Source organism: Haemaphysalis longicornis, unplaced genomic scaffold, assembly GCF_048455015.1.
Source record: "Haemaphysalis longicornis isolate Haplotype H1 unplaced genomic scaffold, Haemaphysalis longicornis Haplotype H1 scaffold_23, whole genome shotgun sequence".
NCBI classification, from domain to species: Eukaryota; Metazoa; Arthropoda; class Arachnida; order Ixodida; family Ixodidae; genus Haemaphysalis; species Haemaphysalis longicornis.
The window spans coordinates 5,308-27,079 of record NW_027526306.1 but is presented as its reverse complement, the minus strand read 5'-3'; the positions used below and the strand labels follow the sequence as shown (position 1 = coordinate 27,079).

Sequence of the window (21,772 nt, the reverse complement as noted above, 5' to 3'; positions counted from 1 at the left end):
CCATTCCTTCCTTCCCTTCTTTCATTCCTTCCTTCCCTTCGTTCCCCTCTTTCCTTCCTTCCTTTCTTCTTTCCTTCCTGACTACCTTCCCCTCCTTCCTTCCTTCTTTCCTTCCTTACTTCCTTCCTTCTTTCCTTCCTCCCTTCCTGCGTTCCTTCCTTCCGTCCTTCCCTTCTTTTCTTCCTTCCTTCCTGCCTTTCCTTCCTTCCTTCCTTCCTTCCTTCCTTCCTTCCTTCCTGTCTTTGTTTTGTTTTTCTTTTTCTTCCTTTCATTATTTCTTTATTTCTCTTTCTTTTTTTTCCTCCTTCCTTCCCTTCTTTCTGTCTTTTTTTCTTCATTTCGCAGAGACAGCATGCCCAGCATTAAGCTTCAGAGCTCCGATGGTAAAGTCTTCGACGTGGACGCGGGAATCGCCAGCGTGTCGGACACTATCAAGAGCAGCCTTGAAGACCTCAGCATAGACGAGCGTGGGGACCAGGTGGTGTCGCTGCCCAACGTGAGCTCGGACATCCTGGAGAAAATTATCTCCTGGGTCACGCGCCACAAGGATGACCCGCCACCTCCGGCCGACAACGACTCTCAGCCGAAGAAGCGCACCGAGATTTCCCCGTGGGATGCGGAGTTCCTGAAGGTCGACCAGAAGGTCCTCTTTGAGCTCATCGAGGCGGCGAGCTACCTGAACATCAAGGGACTCATGAACATTATGTGCAAGAGCGTCGCCGACATGATCAAGGGGAAAAAGCCGGAAGAGATCCGAAAGCTGCTCAACCTCCCGAATGATTTGACTCCGGAAGACCACGAGGCGATGTACAACACCCGCGCCTGGTCCGACTGATGCCCGGCGATACTTCCTGTCCATAACAGTGTTGAGGCGAAGACCCTTTATTGCTCACAGAAATCCCCAACTGAAATAAAGACACTTCCCGTTTCATAAGCGTCTTCGTTTATACCTTATTAGGTGCAGTTCGTCAAACATTTGCGTAATATTTTATAAGCCAAAAACAATAACTACCCGGCAGCAGTTTCCCAATATATAAAGCGTTGTGCTGAGCTCAAACACGCGGATTGAATCTCGCTGAGGAGACCAATTTCTCTAATAGAAAAAAAAAAAACGCCCGTGCATCGTGATTTTAGCGCAAGTTCCAGATCCATGGGTGGGCTTAAAAACCCCATCGCTCCACAACGGCATATCTTCAAGCCTAGGGGTAGCTTCGACGTGTCACATCTCCAAAATTCGAAGTTTCGCACCATTCTTACTTTTCGTCTCCTCGATTTGGCTACGCTTTCTCCCCCAGTTGATGCGGTGCAGCTCTCTCGAACTCGATTTGCCAATGCAGCTAGCGCCACCTGCACTGCGGCCCTCGATTTGACACTGTGATGCACTAGTTCTTCTACACTTCTGCACTAGCTTCTGTGCGAGTTGTAGTCTCGGGAAAGGTGCCGCGTGCTTTGGCGCGTTTTCTGGTGTCCATCGTAACAGATGGCTCCAGCATGATACTTGTGTCAGTAAACAGACAGTAAGCTTTTCCAGTTTTAGACGAGAATGGTCGTCACGTAGAACAAGATAGTGTATTTGAGTTCGAAACACAAGGTGAGTGCAGGGTTACGCCATTTCTAAGAAGAAAAAAAAGAACGCGAGCGCGTAAACATGGACCGCAGCAGTCAACGTTTGGGCACTTTTGCCCTCGATTCGGCCGCTGCACGGAAAGCGTAGTACACGGCTGCACTCGCACTCAAAAAACTGGCGCTGCACTTTTACGACACTTTTGTGACCTAGTGCACAAAGTGCATCCGAATCGAGGAGACCTATTCTTTTTAAAGTATATGTCAGGACGGTCGACGCTCGCCACGTGAAATAGTGAAATAGACACCATTTGAGGATGGTACCGCAATAGTTTCTCCTGCAGTCAGAAGGTGACAACGGCGTCTACAGACACAGTTTTCTTCCTATCTTGTTGCCTACGTTTGTCGGTTAATTAAAAGGGAAGAAACTGCGGGGATATTTAAGCATTCGGGATGAGTTGTGAATTCGAAATCATTAGATTCAGTGCAAGATTCTCTGAACGGCTGGCGCCTACCAGATATACTGGCATTGCCGGCGCCACCAGCGCTTGAAGCTCTCGCAGTGGGTTCGGCGCTGTCCCGCCCAGCACGCCCTGTCTAACTGGTGACTGCTGCGCAGCCATGGTGATCGCAGTTCCGTCAGTCAAACTGAACTGCCGTATTGTGACAAGTGTGGATCGTCGGAAATCGTCGAGCGTATATCGCTCCATAGACTGTCCGGCATACAACCAGTAAAAAAACAACCGTGAACTGAAGATCGAAAGCCTTACACACGGTTTTGTATCTTTAAGATAACGTTTTGGACAGTGGCCGTGTCCGTCACCTCAACGGAAAGTGTGAGCACCATTATTAGATTATTTGCACAACATCGGCGTTGCTCATCCTGTGAGGGTATTGTAATTTTCATAGCCCTCTTAAATATACATGTTAACTCTTTTTACCCATTTTTTTTCCTCCCTCTGTCTTCCGCTCTACTTCCTCTAGAATCTTCGTTCCCTCCTCCTCATCTTCGCAGAGTAGCACGTAGGTGACAAGACGCCGGCATACCTCCTTGCTTTACTCTAATAAAAAGCCTTCGCTCTCTCAATTCCAATATAACAACATACATGTGTTCCTTTCTCCCGCTGCGCTGTCAGAACTTTAGCTTGCCCTCAGCAATAATAACACCAGTGTACATAGCGTTTAGCACAACATTACCCAGGCGTCTCCACTCCTGCTGCACCGGCACAAGTTCGGCTGGCTCCTTAGCACCGATGATGCCGCTGCTATGGATGTAAATGACACATCTCAGTCAAGGCGAACGTTACTCTGGTGGACACCGGCATTCGTAGCACATGATGCAAAGCAGACAATACAGATGCCGGAGCGGCGCATGTCGCGTTATTGCAGTGCAGTTTCTCTGGTACAGGCAACACCGACACAAATGCCGGCTCTTTAGCTGGATGGCTGGTTTATGGCTTACGTAATACCAGGGCGGGCTTTTTTTCGCAGCGACATGCAGATGTAATGCACTTAAAGGACCACTTGGTTGTTAACAATATTATCAGGAGGACAGCGGGTTCTAATGTCTTGAGTTTCTCATGCGTCCCACTACCGTGTATCAGATTACCAAGCTGAGCGAAAAAGCCAGCGTCAGCGTTGTGTGTAGCAGTGAAACGCCGGCTAAATTTTCGTTGTCTGCCAACGATGGCATGCGCCGCTTGCATGCGCCACATGTACGCCTTCGCGGACATCCCCATCGGCATGCAAGTTCAGTTCAGTTCAGTAAAACTTTATTGAGATTGGGGAAAGGTTTAGAGGGAGAAACTTGGGTGGAGTCCTCTTTCCAAGGCCCCAGAAGCTTGTGCCCCGGCCCAGGCCCTGTCGATCAGCTGGCGCTGGTCTTCCAAGGCCTCGCTGGCCAGAGTCGCCTCCCACATTTCAAGGATACAAGGGGCTCCACAGCCATGGCAGAACTACTGGCAGCGGAGCCGGACAAGCAGCCGCAGGCACGCTCCGGCCTGACGTTTGGCTTAACGTTAAGCTAAACGGCGTCATCCTTGCCAGCCTTCCAGCCGAACTGCTCTTGGTGCAGTGGGACTTGGTAACAAGCTCTGCGCTTGCCTTAAAAAGCGGAAGGAAAGTTTTGAGTGACCCAAAGCGCCCTCGGAGGCCCGTTCTACATGGTGCGAATTTCGATTGCGAATTCGGAGCTGCAGTACCGTTCATGCGGCTAAACGATCCATTCTTGTGGCTGTGGCTAATTGCCAAAATATTTGGAAAAATCTAACTTCTCTTATGGACACCGCTCGGCATTTAGCAATTTGTTCCCGCAGTAAAAATAGAAAAATAGATAGTTTCGCCGCACGAGCGGCGCCACAGCTCTGAATTCGCACAAGAAATTCGCGTCATGTAGAATAGGCGGCACTGAGTTCCAGCGTCGTGATCGCGGCTTGTCCACAGACCACGGAAAACATGGCGGTGTGCAGGACACTGGTATATCCATACCGTGTCAGTTCGCTTGAAGCATATTGGGAAAATTAATGCTTGTGTGTTCAAGCTTCAGAAGTGCTGAGGTGTGCTCGCGGTTTTTTTTTGTCGCAGTTGTGAAGGGTGTGTCCCATAGGTTCATACCATGTGCTAAGGCGACAAATGTTTATTTTTTAGGGGACAGGAACGGGTAGACTAAGTTTGCTCCAACGCACTGATCCGCTGGCACTTATAAAATATAATTTTTTAAGCCTGTTGCACTAGAGTTGGAAAAGATATCGTGATAACACTTGCCGATGAGAGCAGTGCCTATTTAGAAATGACAGTGTCATGGCGTTATTTTTTTGAGGTGACAGCCTTTCATATGTTCCACCACGTGCAAACGTCACTGTCGCCAGCGTCAACTCCAACAGTACCGAAATGGGGGCCGCTGAAAAGAGAAAATAAATACATAAAAACATGTTTGCGTTCGTGTGGGAGATGAACGCAGACCAACATACAAAAGCTTTCAAAGTGCGTTACAGGGATGCACAAGACTTGGCCTGATTGTCGACGCTCGACTTTCGAGAGCACTCTGCCCACCGTTTGGGGCATGAGAGAGAGATAGAGAGAGAGAAACAACTTTATTTTTTTCCCCACAAAGCCAAAAGGGGAAGGAGTGGGATTTCGCTGCCCTTCTTTTCAGCCTCCCGCCAGGAGTCCTTGATCTCTGGCGGCTTCTTCAGCTTCTTTGATCGGTAGTTGCTGTAGTAGTTCTTCGGAGCTGAGCAGCGCCGTCTCCAGCTGCTCCTCATTAAAGATGTTTATTCTTCGTGCGCCTTTTTGCTCTTATCTGCATGCCCATATTATGTGCTTGACGTATGCCCTTTGGCCGCATGTTCTGAAAAGATCGCTGACTGTCCCGGGGTAGTAGTAGCTATATCTCTCGCGTGCTCTTCTACCCGCCAGATAACGTGCCTTTGCGCCTGAAGTGGGAAGCACGGAACACCTCCGGTTACAAACGTCGAGTTCGCGAAGGTGGTTGCCGCCGGTTCTAGCGCGTGCTAACACGTTCCACTTTGGGAGTGATGTGTAAGCCCGCGGGCAGGCCTGACAGTCATGGAGAACTTTCAGCGGCAAGTTCGGAAATTCATGTGACGCGCAGCAACCGGGCCTCTGATGAAGGTAGGGACGGGACGAGAGAACATGAGTGTCACTCGCGAATAAGAGGAAGTGCGGTGCGAAAGCCGCCGCGACGAAACTTGAAATATGCGACGACTTCGGTACAATCATGACTACCGCGCCCGCGAAGCGGCCGCGAAACTTCAGCGAGTTGCTGACGATTCGTAGTTACGAGATCGCGTACAATGTATACACACCTTAATGGCCGAGTGTTCATAACTTTTGGGAAGAGGAGGGGGGGTTACGACGACCGCACGTAGAAAGCTTGACCGAGTATCAAATCCTAACCACGCATAAAACTTGGCCGTGTCTCCAAGCATAACCAAGCATAAACACACCCGAACCAAGAATGAGCTAGATGGGGTCGCTAGCAAACGGCGACTGGTGCAAACTGCGCGAAGTTTTAAATTAATACTGAGCTCTGTGCTGTATGCTTGATTGCAAAGAACCCTATGCCCTTAGCCTTCAATTTTTCGGCTAGGTTTCTTGCTTACTTCCACGGCGCAAAATTTTCCAACCAACTATAGAGTTACAGCTTGGCTGTAAGACTTCAATGCAGGTATTTCAAGGTAGTGGTATTTAAAATTGGTAAATTTTGCACACCCTGTATGCATTGCCGCCACAGCATGTGACAGCGTCGACAAATGAGCCTAAAAACGAAAAAGGAAACATCCCCCTCGCGAGGGGCACGGTCAAATGCAGAGCATTTTCGGGGGCGCACGACGTTAAGTTGGTTGGATTGCGTCGCAGCACTGGTTGAAGATCTTGATTCCATCCCGTACAACGCTGACTCTGACGACAGCATCTGAAGAGAGAGCAGGCGATGACTGGATTGGAGCCCAGCACATACCCGATTTTATCTGGTTCGAAAGAAATTGACAGCGAGAGCGAACGCCGAGAACCGCCCCATCACGGCACGACCGCGCCACGACCACGTCACGACTACGTCACGATCACGCCACAACTGTTGTTGCTCCCGCGCCAAACTACGACGCATGCGCGCCCCACCTGTTGCTGAACGCGATCCGAGCACGCAGAGAACACGCGAGGAGCAGCGGACAGCAGGCGAGGAGGAGTGGGGGAGAGGGCGCACCTGGAAGGGCTGTTGCGGACGCCGAGGCACGCCGGGTGACATCGTGAGTTAATGAAATGCTCTGCATTTAAAAGTTGCATGCATGACTTCCCGCATACTACTATAGTCAACCGAAAACGGAGGCACACTGAAATTAGCATAATTGTTGTCCATATTTATATAGAATGTCGCTTTGGACACCATAAAGATTTCAGGATATGGATTACCTCAAAATTATTTAAATCTAAATACCGTTCGTAAAGAGGGTGCAACAGCACTACACACCATTAACCCGGTCGTTAGCTTTGCTCACGAAATCATCAGTTCCGTGTACTGCTTTCGCCTGAAGGGTTGCACAAAACCTAATTTACAAGACCAATTTTGAGACAATATACAAATAACTGTTTTCCGGGGTACTTAATCTGTGAAGGTCGACTAATCGATTACGAATTTTAGAAAGAATTCGCGCTTCTGTGGAGATTTTGTGTTTTTTAAACGCCAAATTATTTTTTTGGCAGATACACTTGCGCTGCCAATCTCAAAGCGCCTGCCACAGTAGATGGGAGCCATACCAAGCCAATTTTTGTTCATTGCATTACAGGGAAGATCACTCTTATTAAATTAGTGCCCGTTACAAACTGCCTCATTTGAAGTTGTGAACCACGCTATGAAAGCAACTAATGATTTTTGGCATGCCAGGACATCTGTTGCAACCCAACAACTGTTGCGAATTGTCTATTCCTGTGAGATTATATGATCCAGGATAATTCAGGATGAATTATCCTCATTTTTTGTTGACATTGGTGACATGCAAACAAAATACCTGCATACAAGCAACTGTCAGGGAGCTCTGCGACTATTATTTATTTTTCGCTAAAATAACGAGCGCAATTATCCTCATGAAAACAATCCAGGAGGAGGAATAAACCTTTAATTGAGCAGTCAATGTTGTTGGGTTGACCGCCAGCCAGGTGGGGGACCTCCTTAGTCCAGGAAGCCCTCGGTCTTGGCGGACTGCCTCGCCCGGTCTACCAGATATTGTTGGTGATCCGGGTTGGAGCTGGTCAGCCGACCCTCCCACTGCTCAAAAGAGGCATCGGGATTTGGGGCAAGGGATGGTGTGTGGCGGTACTCGCATACTACGTGGTAGAGAGTGCATGGATTCATGCAGAATTTACAAGTGTATGTGTACATTGTCGGATGTATTGAGTGTAGTACTGTACCACGTGGGAATGTGTTAGTTTGTAACTGTCTATAAATGACCGCGTCTTCGCGAGACATGTTGGGATATACAGGCGGAAAGGTTCTTCGTCCCAAGAGGTAGAGTGCCAGGATGTCAATAAAAAATGTCAGTTGGTGTGACGGCAGAAGCGCTCTTTATTGCAAATAAAAAAGAATTATTTTTACCCTAACATCCCTACTTAGAAATAACATAGCGAGCTCCTGTTGTGGAACCACGAATATTCGCTCGTGCGTTTCAGTGACTCGCCCTTTCATGCGCGGAAATTAGCGACAGTAGACACATTTCCCTGACGCGCCTTGTATGTCAGCTGGGCCTACATCCCATAGCCTCCCGAGACCTCGACAGCGGCTCCCGTCATGAACGAGCTTTCGGGTCCGCACAAGAAAGCCACCACCTCGGCGACTTCACGGGGTTGGGCTCCCCGGCCGAGCGGAATGCCCGCCGTTATGGCTCGCACCTCTTCGTCCTTGAGGCAAGCCGAAAGCGGCGTGATGGTGTATCCCGGAAGCACGGCGTTGCACCGTATCCCGCTCTCCGCGACGTCTAGGGCAACGTTTTTGGTGAGCCCCACGAGGCCTGTCTTGGAAGCCGTGTAAATCGCCTGACCCTTCATGCCGCTCTTGGCCGCGATGCTCGCAACGTTGACCACAGCGCCCTCTTTGACTCCTGCCGCCAGCATCTGCCGGATGCCAGCACGGCTCATCAGGAATGAACCCTGCAAAGAAATGCATTCTATGCTAGTTTTGAACACTATTCCCGCAGATAAAACATGTATTTTTTGATACGCTGAATGCTTGTGCCCTTCAAATTTTTCAGTATTTGACGGGACGGGCCAACCCGGCGTTGCCCGTCTCATTTGCACAATACTACCCCGACCCCCCCAGGCAAAGGCAGCAGCACGGCACGCGTCCAAACAGTCGTTGCGGAATTTGGTTCCACCAGACCCCACCGCCCTTCCCGTTGGATTGCCCCGTGGCGCACAAGTACTTCTGCACAAGGCACGGGCTGGTGCCGCGCTAACCGATGATATGTTGGCCAAGTGGCGTGCGTATGTGCCAAAACGTCACCAGCATGTCATCGAGGTTGCGCAATCTGTGGCCACAGTAGCCTGCACCTCTTGCTCCACAAGAGCCACGCCCACTGTACACCCCATGTTGTGGGACTGTCCCGGCCTTCAAACGCTTCGTTTACAGTATCTTCCGCCCGGCGTCCAGCGGCTTGTGGAATGGACAACCCCGCTGCAACCCGCCACTGCAAGGCAGACGCTGCGTTCTCTGTGGGAGTTCGCGCGCTCCTGAGGCGTCGACCGCCGAATGTAACATTTAAACTCTCCCTCTCCCCCTTCCTTTCTTCCCCATGCTGACCGACGCGTCCACCTTCTGTAATAAAGTTTTGTTCTATTATTAGTATTAACAGGTCTGCTCCTCAAGGTATTCACAATCCCAGTGCTCACCAGAGACAGTTTGATGGGAGCTTAAGGTTATTCAGTTTCAATTGATAGATAGTACAGGAAACCTTACATGGACAGGTTCCCGCTCCTCATCAAAAAAGTTTGTGGATGAACCCTCCCACGTTTCTTTTGAGAGAGGTACGGAGATCGCTGCTGTCATAACTAAAGACCGGACCTTTAGGCAGAACGCTTATTTTGTCCTCGAGCGCGTATCTAGCTTATTTGACACGTAAGCATGAACCATCAGAAATGAAACACTTTATTCAATACTTCATTGTGACTTTAAATACCTGTTTTTAGGTTGGTGCATATGAAGGGTTTTTAGATGCTAAAAGTGCTTTTTTGAGGTTATATGTTCATTTTGGGAGTTTTTTTGCGTCCATGTTCCTTACCATTGTTCTCGATTCAGAGGCCGACATCTCTACGTTTGTTTCACGCCGTTTCGAAGGAGAATCCACGTGCGCTGCCAAATATGGCGAGACGGAGAAACCCGTGCTTGAGCCGCCACAGCCTGGTCCTTGGGTAACACCCAGCAACTAAACTAGGCCGAGAGAAGCCCGAACGCATCGACGTCGCCGCGAACGTCGCCGCCAGGTGTCCGCCCGACCTTTTAAGTGCAGAGCACTTTAGGCGCTCGCCTTGTCGTCCTAGCTCGCTCGTTCGACCCACGTATATAGAGCAACAAGGCGGCGTCCCGGGGTAACGCTGTTGTTCGCGGCGTACCTGCCTTGACTTGTAACGTTTAAAAAATTCCTGCAGCGCTTTTCTTTGAGGACCTTTTCAGGCTTTATGTCTGTTCTTCGTGTCATGCAGAGACATAGGCAAAAATAATTATCAATATCTGCGCAGAAATAAAAGTTATCCCATTTTTAAATTTAAAAAATACAAGCAAATTGAAGATTGCCCTGTCTCTTGAAAACCGGGCGGCTGCTGCTCGCTTCCCACTCTCCCCAACGACGGCGCATCGCGGGACCAATAGAGTCAGCGAAAAACGCCGTGTTCCGGAAGTTTTAAAGAGACCATGAAGACAAAGTCCAAGTTTGCTTTATTCGAAAGATTTCGTGTTTTATAGTGCCCCAAGCACTTGTCTGGGTGCAAACAGTCTTCTATTCACTGAGAATTAATCATTTTAGTTTAAAATTTTATTCTCCCTCTAAATCACAGGAACCGACCGCTCTGTAGCCGATTTCGGGGCCTTGTTTACCGTTAGTGAACCTAGATAGAGCCACCATTCCGGGGTGAGCAGTTTTCTGCCTTTGGTTTGTTTTTGACCGTATTTAAACCTGGCTTGTTCTTTTTTTTTTCAGGGAGAAAATAATCGCTTCGTGAAACATAGTGCCCGCACGACAAATATGTCACGTAAGACACCGTCGCTTGCGTCAATCGGCCAGTGTCGTCTGAGACAACCCCAAAGGCCCGCAGCCCGAGCAAACCGGCCATAGTGCGCGCAGTACCGACAGCAGTACGCATCAGTACTTATATGATTACGTGTGCTTTCGTAACTTCCACTACTTGTCCCACCATTCTTACTGTTTCAAAAAGAATGTGCCCTAACCTTAAGCCAAACATCTTTATCATGTTCCCGCAGGGGAACCCTGAGTAGTATGCGCAGCAGCCATGGGGTCGACTCAAGTTCCCATTCTTTTTAAGTTCTATCGCGGCGTAGCGGGAGGAGAATGAGGGAATCGGAGCGCGCGCGCGCGTCATTTATACCGCGGAGCTACAGTGGCGCCCCCAGCGGAGTGTGCAGCGGCTACCGCCGCGTCTGTAACCCTAAGCTGCTTGGCATTATCGCGCACGGAGCCGCAGATGTTGCCATTCGTTGCGCGATCCCGGAGAGGAGCGGAGCTTCGGAGAGGATAGGGGGAATGCCGGAGAAGAGAGGAGAGGAGGAGAGGAGAGGAGGCATGCCTCGCATACTACTCAGGGTTCCCCTACGGGAAGATGACGACGGTGGTTGAACAGGAAGCTATCTCGTGATGGATTCTTTGGTTGGCCAATCCCTAGGGGCATCCTGCAACGATCATCATCAGCGGTGCCTGGCCAGGCATGCGCAGAGGGTCGACAGAAGTTCTCATTAGTTTTCAGTTCGTCGTGTCCGTTGACGTTCAGCTTCGCGTGCCTTCGTTGTGTCAGTAGCTTCTTGACGTAGTTTGAATGAGTGAAGGACATAAGGCGCATTCGTAGCACATGCTCCCGTCTCGGTTTGTAGCCCAGTGGGAAGAGCGCCACGTACCTACCGTTGCGGCCAGAGAGTCGTAGGATCGAAACCGGGCACCGCCTTGCTATTTGTTTTTATAGTGGACTGCGCTTGCGTCAGCCCACACGCTGACGGGGCTGAAGAGACGCGCATGCGCAGTAGAGTGCGGACGGCGGACAACGACAATGAGGGAGGGAGGGACACAGCCCCAAGCATGAGATGCTTCGCATCTAAAAAGCTCGTTCGGCAAGCTTATAAGCTCTTGAATTAATACTGGTCAGCCTAAATTAACCGGGTACGCGGACAATGACAAGATACGAAGCACAAGTCCTGACAGTGTTAATTCAAGTATGATCCAACTAGCTCAGATTCTGCCTAATTTGCGTTTGCTTTTACCGGCCTCCGCCAACCACAGAGCTGGCTGGTATGACATCATAGGCTGCTAAGTAATCTGAGTCCGTTCTTGGTTGGATGTTCGGAACTACTCCCTTGCAGGTGTCGTGCGCGGCCGAGATGTAGATCGATACTCGGCCCGTTGCTGAGTTGGTGCTTATCGACGGAATACTTCCTATTTTCTCGGCTGTCAATTTGTCTCGGCAGTTCAGGAATGCGGGGTTTTTGCTCGGGTCGACACGTACAGTGAAGGTAGTTGCCTCGTTAGGTGAGAGTCTCGCGGTTTGGTATAGCTGGTGGTGTTGATCACTTGGATTGGTGAACGCAAGGTTGAGCCCGTCGGCGGCTCGTAAAATGAGCTTGATCAGTTCTTTCGGACTCACCGGGCGTTGCGATATAGGATGCCTCCAGCCGTCTTCGTCCTAGTAGAACTTGGGAGCCATGCTTGGGTGGTTGTCGCGTCGGTGCTGGCTTGTCGGTGTCGGTGGTTTGTGGAACACGTCCTAAGCCTAGTAGGCCTAGCACGCACTCACAAGCCGGTCGAGACAAAATCACTGGTATTGTAGGGGGTTTGTAACTGGGCTAGTTGGTTTATTGCATGAAGTTGAACAGCGCAGGGACGGGACTAAGAGCAGAGGTGACAAACACGGGCGCTGACTAACAACTGTTTATTTTTGGAAAGAAAGAACATTTATACGGGTACAAAAATTACCATGGTTATCAGAGAACGGATTCCAGAACGCGAGAAGGCATGGCAAACAGGCAGGGAAGCTCTTATCCAGCATGCGCGTGAAGATATGGGAGAAACGTGGGCTCTTTTTATCCGGCAAGATATGCGAGTTCCTTATTGTTGAATGGTATTGTTCGGTATTGTTCGTTTCGTTGAAAGTAGTGATCCAAAATTTGTTGAGAATGGTCCTGGTCGGTTTCGGTATGCGTTCAGCTGGTCCGGTGAGGTCGACGAGTGGAACATCTTCAAAAAAGCGAAGAAACTTGCGGACCCGTGGTGTCCTGTTGCCTTTAGCTGCGGCCGCAAGCAGCGTCCTCCATCAGACGCTGATATTTTTTTTTTGACCAAGGCTAATAGAGAGGGCTGCGTCGTTTTTTCTGCGTTTGTACACGTGTTGTGTGATTGCATTTCCACGTGATTTTCTAAAGCCCAAGGATGGAGGGAACATGTTCGCAAATGAACTTTTCGTGTGAGACACTGCAGCCAAGACGACGACGACGAATGAGCGCTTTCCCAGAAGGCATCATCATCACAAAACTCCCGTGCGAGTGGCTTCCTACCGAAGCTCGAGCGCTTCTCGTTGAAGAGCGTTGTTCACTGCCACTCTGGTTATTAGAAAACCCTAATTTAAGCCTAAAGTCATCCTCAAACGCGCATTTGCTGTCAACGACAATATACAGTGGTTCGTAGTATTGCCGTGAACTTGCCGTGTGGTAGATTGTAGTGTAGGATATGTGACGTTGGTGGCTTCCATTCTATGTGTAGAAAAATAAACAGTACGAGTCAGGCTTGGGCAAGTGAACGCGCTGCTCCAGAAGATGCTGGCGACATCTGCTGATAGTTGCTGGTTGGGACACAGCTTTTCAGTTTGCGTGCGTGGGTCTGGAACAGCCTCGGGCCGATCGTCGTTTAGTAATGGTGCGGTACAAAAGGGAAAAGTGCGGTACAAAGTGCGGTACAAAAGGGAAAAAGCTCAGGGCAATGACGAGAGCTCAAATCGCAGTTCTCAGCGTGAGAATTGGGATATAGACGTCTGACTGTCTCGAATTCATTGTTTTTTCCTGAAGCAGGTTTCGCCCTTTACTCTTGCATTTCTTTTCGTGTGGGACATTTCCAATCACGGGAAATGTCACCTTTCAAGTTTGTGCACTTGTTTAAAGTACTGCTGGGCTAAAATTCAACTAGTGTAGTTAGTTATTAGCGTATTTTATCGCAACTAAAAGCCTGGTAGATCTTCAGTGTGGATTTGTCTTCGCACTTGCCGGCGATGCGGTTGTGTCTTCCTGTGTTGTTCTGTTGCTTGCCTAACCAAACAAGAGACGTTTTTGGGGAGCCACTACTAGTCCAGTGACCGGCCCGGTGAAGCTCCAGCACGGTGTCGTACAGCCCCGGCCTGGAGTCGAGCGTCTGCTGAGCACTTCACTGCGAAAGCATCCCTCCGGACAACGGTTGCAGACCCTCATCCTTCGGGATCTCGGACCCCCGGCGGAGAAGCTGTTACGAATCGCCCAACGCCGCCGTATTTTCCCGCATCAGCCACCACGTGGGAATCGACCACGTGCGGCCGCGTGTCGGTGAATCGTACTTTCGTGTCTCGCCATGCCGGGTCAGTCACCTCGCTTTGCAATGCGCCTCCGGCGGCTGCCAGCGGCACGCCCAGGCATTCTTCACGACGTTCGCCACACCCTTCAGGCACCTGCGCGTCGGTGAGTCCCGCCTTGACATCCCCGGCTCAGACGTTTCGCTATCGGGCGATCAACATTCGGTAGCGCGACCCCGGCACCTTTCAAGGACACTCTCTCCCCCCCTCTCGGACGCCACATGGGGCGAAGCCATGGATGACTTACGAACTATGTTAAGAGCGTGTGGGTGTCTGTGATGTTCGTGGCGTGTTACTCTTGGGGGCGTTTTTTGGGTATAAATAGAAGCAGCAGAAACGCTGAAATTCATTCCTGTCTGAGCAGCGAATCCATGCGGTCGCTCTACTCGAGTCCTGTATTGTAACCTCGCCCGTCAGGGCATTGTATGTTTTTTTTTGGCTTCGGCTCACCTCTCGCTATGAAGTAAACAGTTGCGTTATCCTACTGCTCTGGACTTCTTCACGGCTGCAACAGCGGCTGGCCGCTCGCTTCATACACGCTACCCATCGTATGTTGGAGGCCACGGAGAACGAATCGGGTGCCCCCGCTCGGTCGCAACACCTGGTAGAACACAACTTAAAGTGTAGAGGTGCGCTGCCTGACACCAAATTGTGCTACGAACAGGGGGAAAAATACCCTGAAAAAGACGAGGTGAGATTGATAGATTGTAAGGTTTAACGCGCCGACGCAACGCAGGCGATGAGGCGCGCCGTAGTGGAGGGCTCCGGATTAATTTTGACCACCTGGGGATCTTTACGTGCGCCGAAATCTCGTACACACGCGCGTTTTTGCTTTTCGCCTCCTTCAGAAAAGCGGCTGCCGCGGCCGGGAATCGAACCCGCGACCTCGTGCTCAGCAGCGCAACGCCTTAGCCACTGAGCCACCGCGGCGTGTAAGACGAGGTGAGGAGCAAGCAAATGTTTATTATCATAAAAAAGGGGTGGGTATACTTGAAACACCTAAATAAACACACACGAAAAAATGAAACAAAAAACACAGCCTGTTGATAAACACAAGGCGTGACATGATATTAAACCTATTTCATGTATAAAACCTATGACATGGTATGAAATCTATATGAAACCTACGAAACCTTATGTATGAAACCTATTTCACGCGTCGAAAGCCGAGTTGAAGGGGCGCTAACGCAATCTCCTTCCGCTCCTGACAACATTGCGATTGCTTCGAAGATTTTGCGAGTGATCTTGTCTTTACAGCGGAACAAGATAGTTGTCCTTTCAAAATCTAGCAAGGAACCGTTACCACAACTCCTAAAATGCCCAACCAAATTTCCATTTATCCCAGTTGCGCACAAGCGTTGTAATGTTCCCTTAATCTGTCGTTGAGTCAGTGGCCTGATTGACTTACGGAGAACCTACCACAAGTGAGATGGACCTTGTATGAAATGCACTCTGCGCCGTTGGCGAACTTGCTCCCGTGTAGTGTGTCAGATTTTTTTTTAGGGTCGGAGTACTTTAGGACCGCACAATGTCCGTCCGCGTCCGTGCGCATGGCATTTACAATCGCGAAAAACCACACAGGCAGCGGCAGGATTCAAGCCTGTGTCTGATAGGCCAGGCAGTGTTAGCGTCGGTCGCCTTACCCATTGGGCTACGACCGTTAGTTAGTACCCGAGAGTCAAACGGCTTACTCCCTCGCCTGTAACAGTGCGGAGTAACTTAGGACCTCTCAATGTCAGTTTGCGTCCATCCATGCGCACACCACCATCAATCGAAAATCAAGTGAAATTCGATTTGAGCCGTGATTTGCAGTTTAATTTAGGGAATAATGAATGTGCAACTAATGGCTCCAATCGAATGACGATCGGGGTGCAAATCGGATGTCACTCGGGGTGCAACTTCGATGTTATTTCGAGTCCTCGTACTCCGCACCCTCGCCATCATCCACGGAGTGGAGATGCTGCCATTTTTTCTTCTGATTTTCAGTGTTGCACAATCTTTTTAGATTCAGCGGGGCAGAAAACACCACCGTGATATTATATGCTGTGCCGAGTCTTGTTAGCCGTTGCCAAACCCTATGATTATAGTACATGACAACTGGCCGCTGCAGAGGTCTCTCATTACTCTTCTCAGGGCTTTTGGTATATTTCAGTTGTGTCATGAGTAGTATTCATAAGGTTTCGCACCGGCTAAAAACAGTCGGCACCCCATATAATAACCCGGTGGTGTTTCCTGCTCTGTGGAAACTAAAAAGATTATGCAACATTGCAAATCCGAAGAGAAAATGCGCGCCAATCAACCCTGTGAAGGTGGTTGAAAAGCGAAGCTGTAAACGACACCCACAGCGATCACCCATGCGACGTCCCTACAATTCACACACGTGGCTCTACAAAGACTTAAGCAGGAAACAAGTTAAACAAACCCGTTATTAGTTCAATAAGATGTTCATTACTAAGGTTTAACTAATGCATGATCCATGAATGGTGGTTGGTTGAGTTGTATTGGTGAAGCACATGAGTGGAAACTCTTTTTTTTGTAAAATAAAGGAAGGTCAAACCCGGTGTTAGGTGGTCTCACTTCCCTCTGTGTCTGACGCAGCTGGCGAAGGCGACGGGATCGGCGACGCAGACGGAAGTAAAGTGAGATGCCATGCGTTGGTGTGAGCATCCATTAATTTTCACTAACTTCCCCCACATGCGCAGGGCCCGCACACAACCACTACACGTGCGGTGGACGGAGCGTACAGCGGAGAAAGAGGTCGCGTGGTGCTATCACGTGGCATTCAGCGAGAACCCCGGGGGTAAACCCGCAGATGGGCTGCGTAAATGCACCATCTGCCTCCCCCGTCTCCGCTTGAGCTCGTAGCTCAATCGGTAACAACAGGCTCTCGCTCCGTTTCTCTACTTGTTTGAGGTTTGACTCCTGGCGGTGCCCCCAACTTTTATTTGTGTGCGGGAGTTTTCTGTTGACGCCAATGGTCGCGACAGAGCCCTTGGGTACCATGCTTCGCTTTAAGAGAATTCGAATTTGGCACACGGCATGGCCGCAAGTTCGTCAATTGCGCAGAAGGGATTGCACAGAAGGCCCCTCTCACTCGTGATACGTCTGACGTGGGGAATCAGGCCGCTGTCTCAACGACAGATTTAGGGCACATCACAACGCTTGTGTGCAACCGGCGATAAATTGAAATTTGTCTTCTAATGGTAAGACTTATGAATAGGGTTATTCTTCAGATTTTAAGAGAACAACTATCTTGTTCCGTTCCAAAGACAAGATTACTCGCGAAATCTTCGAAGCCATCGCAATGTTGTCAGGCGCGGAATGAGACTGCGTAGCTCCCCTTCCAACTGGCCTTCGACGCGTGAAATAGGTTGCATACATAAGGAATAGATACCATGTCACGTCTTGCATTTTTCAATATTTTTTTTTCCCGTGTGCGTTTTTCTAAGTTCTGCGTGTATACCTGCCCCATTCTTATGATAGTAAACAGTTGTTAGTTGGCGCCTCACGTCCTCGGTTCCTGTGTATTTTCCTCATGTTCGTCGCACGTTTTTGTGTCAGTCAGCGCACCTCTACACTTCAAGGTGTTGAAACACCACCAACTAGCTCATTTCCAAGCCTTGCTAAAACACATCCAGCGACTGCCTGTAGCAGCGCTCCGAAAGTGTCTGAGGCCGTCACAGACACTGTGCCTTTCTAGTGCAGCGAGTCATACCACCCCACCTGAGGAGGAGGTGGAGGAGGAATAAACATTTCATTGAGCAGTCAATGTTGTTTGGTTGGCCGCCAGGTGGGGAGCTCTTTACTCCAGAAAGCCGTGGGTCTTGGCGGCGAGTCTCGCACGGTCTACCAGATGTTGTTGGTGATCCGGGTTGGAGCTGGACAACCGACCCTCCCACTGCTCAAATGAGGGATTTGGGGAAAGGAATGGTGTGTGGTGGCACTACCGTACCATGTGGCAGAGAGTGCATGGCTCTATGCAGAATTTACAAGTGTATTTGTACAAAGTCGCATTCAGAGTTGTAATGTACCATGTAGAAATGTGTTGGTAGATGACCGTGTCTTCGCGAAACATGTTGAGATGTCGAGGGTGAAACGTTTTTCGTCCCAAGCGGTAGTGGGCCAGGATGTCAGTGTACCTTCCAAGGATTATTTCTCGTCTTGGGCTTATCGAATTTCTTGCTGACGTCCCAGAAGGAGGCGCCCGGTGTTTACCAGCTCGGACTGCGGCATGAGCCGCCTCATTCCCTTCCAACGATGAATGAGCCGGTGTCCATAAAAGATTATAATTCCTAACATCTGTCATCCGTAGGTCTGAGCTCTGATGTGTGGTGCTCTCGCGCTTTCGACGTGTAAGCCTGATTTGCTTCTGATGTGGCACGTCCCACTTGTCAACTTTCGTGGAGTACGTGCCGCAGAAAATGTTATGTGATAACCACCGTGCCCGTGTTGCTAAAACGTTGGGTTGCTGAGCCAGAAGATGCGGATTGATCACTTTTCTCGGCGGATGTTGTGCTGATGAAACCAAAAAAATGTCGGTGGGACGAGGTTCTATTGATTGATTGTAGCGTTTGACGCGCCGACGCAACGCAGGCGGTGAGGCACGCCGTAATGGAGGGCTCCGGATGAATTTTGACCATCTGGGGATCTTTAACGTGCGCCGAAATCTCGTACACACGGGCGTTTTTGCTTTTTGCCTCCATCAGAAAAGCGGCCGCCTCGGCCGGTTATCGATCCCGCCACCTCGTGCTCAGCAGTGCAACGCCTTAGCCACTTAGCCACCGCGGCGGGTGTGACGAGGTTTCATAAAAAATTATAAATCTTCAGATGGCTCAATGTAACACGTCGTGTTATGCATAGCTTCGCTGTGTGCATAGGAAGTTGATTTTTAAGCGAGAGAGATGGTTATTGAGTACATTAATACTCTCCAGAACCGATTTTAAGCGCAGAGCACTACATGGTCTCGCCTTTTCGTCTTGAGCGTGAACCACATGGCGCCTTTTTTCACGCGATTCGTTCGCGTTGGCGCTGCGCGTGCGATTTTTTGACGCCCGGGTCGACGATTCTGCGCGCGCGGAAGCTTCTGCCCCGGTCAGAAAAGGACGCACGTCGCGCGTGTAAGTGGGAGTAGCCTGGCGATTTGCGCCAATGGGGAAGCGTGCGCCTCAGGGCGGCAGTTTCGAAGCGCTCGAGACAGCCGGCTGGCTCCGCCAGAGATGTTTAGGCTTACCCCCCCCCCCCCTCCCCCCGGTAGATGTTGCATGTGCGCTTTCACTAGCGGCGCGGATGATGTTTTATAGTACCGTTTTCGACCACATTATAGGCTCCTTCACCACACAAGCAACTTCGTGTGTGCCTTGAGCGGGATTTTAGATAGCGCTTAGAAGCGGTAACACTTCGCGGCCGAAGCCGCCGTCATGTTGCCGCCGCAGGCCGCGTCGCGCGCAGCGCGCGGGTGGTTCCACGGCAGTGTCAGCGCCTGTAGCATTCGCGGCACGTTTTCGCGAGCCGAAAACACTCTATGCGGTTCATGCTTTGGCTCGCTAACGGTTGATGCGACTCCCGGAATCAGGCGGCACGGCGAGATAACGGACCCAAGCAGAGAATTCTGTACCGGGGTGAGGGAGTCACGCTGGGACTTCGAAAACAATGCGGTTTAAATAGTCATAACCGCTCAAACCTCGTCAACCACTGGCGCTTGTCATACATCTCCCCGTTGCTTAGCGCAAAGAAAAATTCAGGTATATTTCATGCAAAATCTGTGTATATAAGCGGCAGCCTCCGCGTTAATTTAGTTACGAACGCTCTGTGGGTTGGTTTTTACGATATAAAGCGGAAAAAGCGGCCGCGCAAGAAAGAAATGGCGCGTTCGATATGACGCAGAAAGGCTGCAGCCGCACGAGAAATGAATGGCGCGTTCGAAATACCGCATAAAAGGTCCATCCGCAGAATAATGAAAAGAAAACGCATTCGAAATTACGTAAAACAGCCCCCGCATATGAAATTAAAGCAAGCGCAAAAAGAACAGAACACCCGCTGGCGCAGTTTCAGACAGGAGGGCAACCGAGCACTGCGAAGGCGGGAAATTTGAAATGCAGCAGTGAACGGCTAACGGCGTGGCAGCCCATTATGGCGAATCACTGCTGTGCATTTCCGACAGCCTTCAAATTGAGTGGAAGGGCTGTAATTTGTTTCAAACTTGGTCCGATTCACCGTTGTGCTGTTCTGTTTCCGTCTATGCACGGTGTGTTTGGCCGTTGGGCGGGCTGCAGTTTTGTTGCGCGTCACTCCGTCATTACCGGTATTTCGTTTCTGGTTGACTTTAGTGAAACCTTGTATTTGGGAGGCTTCGATTGTGTAGCACATGAAACTCACCTTTAGGTTGATATTCATGACACGGTCGAAGTCCTCCTCAGTCGCTTCTGAGATCGGAGTGAAGGCAGTGCCTCTCCCTGCGCAGTTGACGATTATTGTGACGGGAATACAGCCGTTAAGCTCTTGGATAAACTCGAAGAGGTGCTCCACAGAAGCTGACTTCGTCACGTCAAACTGCACTGCTCTGTGATCAGCCCCACCTGCAGAGACACGTAAAGAAGCAAGGCAAAGCAAGATGAGCAGTAACCTTACAAAATACAAAATTCAAAATACAAAATACAAGTTTGTTTTATTCGAAAGATTTGGTGTTTTATAGTGCCCATAGCGCTTGTCCGGCAGCAAACGGTGTCGTATTTACTGAGAATTTAGGTTAATATTTCGATTCTCCCCCAAAATCGTGTGTTTCCGTGACGTCTGCCATGAAGTCACCAGGGCGGGTATTTAAACGATCTTCCCGTGCTTCATTAGGCTCGGCAGCCTTGCTTATCGTCAGTCCTCCTAGACGGCGCTGCCATACGAGCCGCGTACATGTTATACACCATTGCTCTGTTTTTGACCGTGCTAGTAACGTTGGTGTGACAGTCGTGCGTGTGTCCCCAATTCTCCGAGCCAGATGGAAAAACTTGGGCCGCAGGAAGTATTCCCGTGGTAACGCGCGGCAGCATCGCAAAGGACACATGTTTCCTTTTTGCCTGGGGGCGAGCCAAGCTTCCCTTCGCTTGACGCGTCCTTGGCGGGTGCGCGGACAGCCGCGTCGTCCTCCGCCGCTTGTAGCCGGCCCTTCTCGCCCTTCTCCCTGCCGCTTCTCAGACGTAGGAGGAAGAGCAGATAAAGAGGAGCGAACAGAAAGGATCGGGGTTGGACTTGGGGCGACCGTCTTGCTATTCGGACGCAGCTATAGGAGCAATCCGAAAGCGCGTACCTCTCAGGAGCCCGTACGCTGTCTGCGTTTCCTTACCTGGTCTACACCTCGAGCCCGCCGAGCTGCCGGTCCTGCCCGGCCTCCCCTTCATGACCGCGGCCTACAGCTCGAGCTCGCCGAACTACCGGTCCGGTACGGTCTCCAGTCTCTGCCCTCGGATTCATCGCGCAGACCTTCCGAGCCACCGGCCCCGCACTGCCTCCATCTCCTGGCCCCGAGACCCAGTTGGCCCGTCGGCGTCCCGTCGACGTTTGACCACCCCTGCAACCCGAACGATTCTGCCCAACCTCGTGTGGAAGTCGGCACCACTGAGGCACCCCATTAAACTAATATTTCACATTTTCACCCGCCTGAGTGTGTGTAATTTCCTCCAAGCTCTGCGTGCACCCACCTTAATATAAGTTTGTGAATAACCAATTAACGAGCGTCACACGTGGTGGCAGTGGTGGGATGTACGTAAGCTAAATCGCAGAGCTAAAACGGGGGATTCCACCGTCACGCTAGGAGGAAACGAGACACCATTACCGAGGCTACTATGACCCAAGCGAACGTGATAGGCGCAAGTGTTATGGCATTGGGTGGCACGGTTCCGTC

The 21,772-nt window shown here is 50.4% G+C and overlaps 1 protein-coding gene and 1 pseudogene across 1 annotated transcript; one reads left to right on the top strand and one right to left on the bottom strand.

The window, feature by feature from the left end:
* The first annotated feature begins 201 nt into the window (after positions 1–201).
* On the top strand, positions 202–835 carry LOC144172493 (S-phase kinase-associated protein 1 pseudogene; annotated as a pseudogene).
* Positions 836–7,634: 6,799 nt separating this feature from the next.
* Positions 7,635–21,058, bottom strand: LOC144172555 (estradiol 17-beta-dehydrogenase 8-like; the record flags this gene model as incomplete). The annotated part of the gene is made up of 3 exons (XM_077701229.1): positions 7,635–8,223; positions 20,257–20,456; positions 20,949–21,058. Coding segments are annotated over 3 exons (712 nt in total), but the record flags the coding sequence as incomplete, so codon positions are not given.
* Positions 21,059–21,772: the final 714 nt, after the last annotated feature.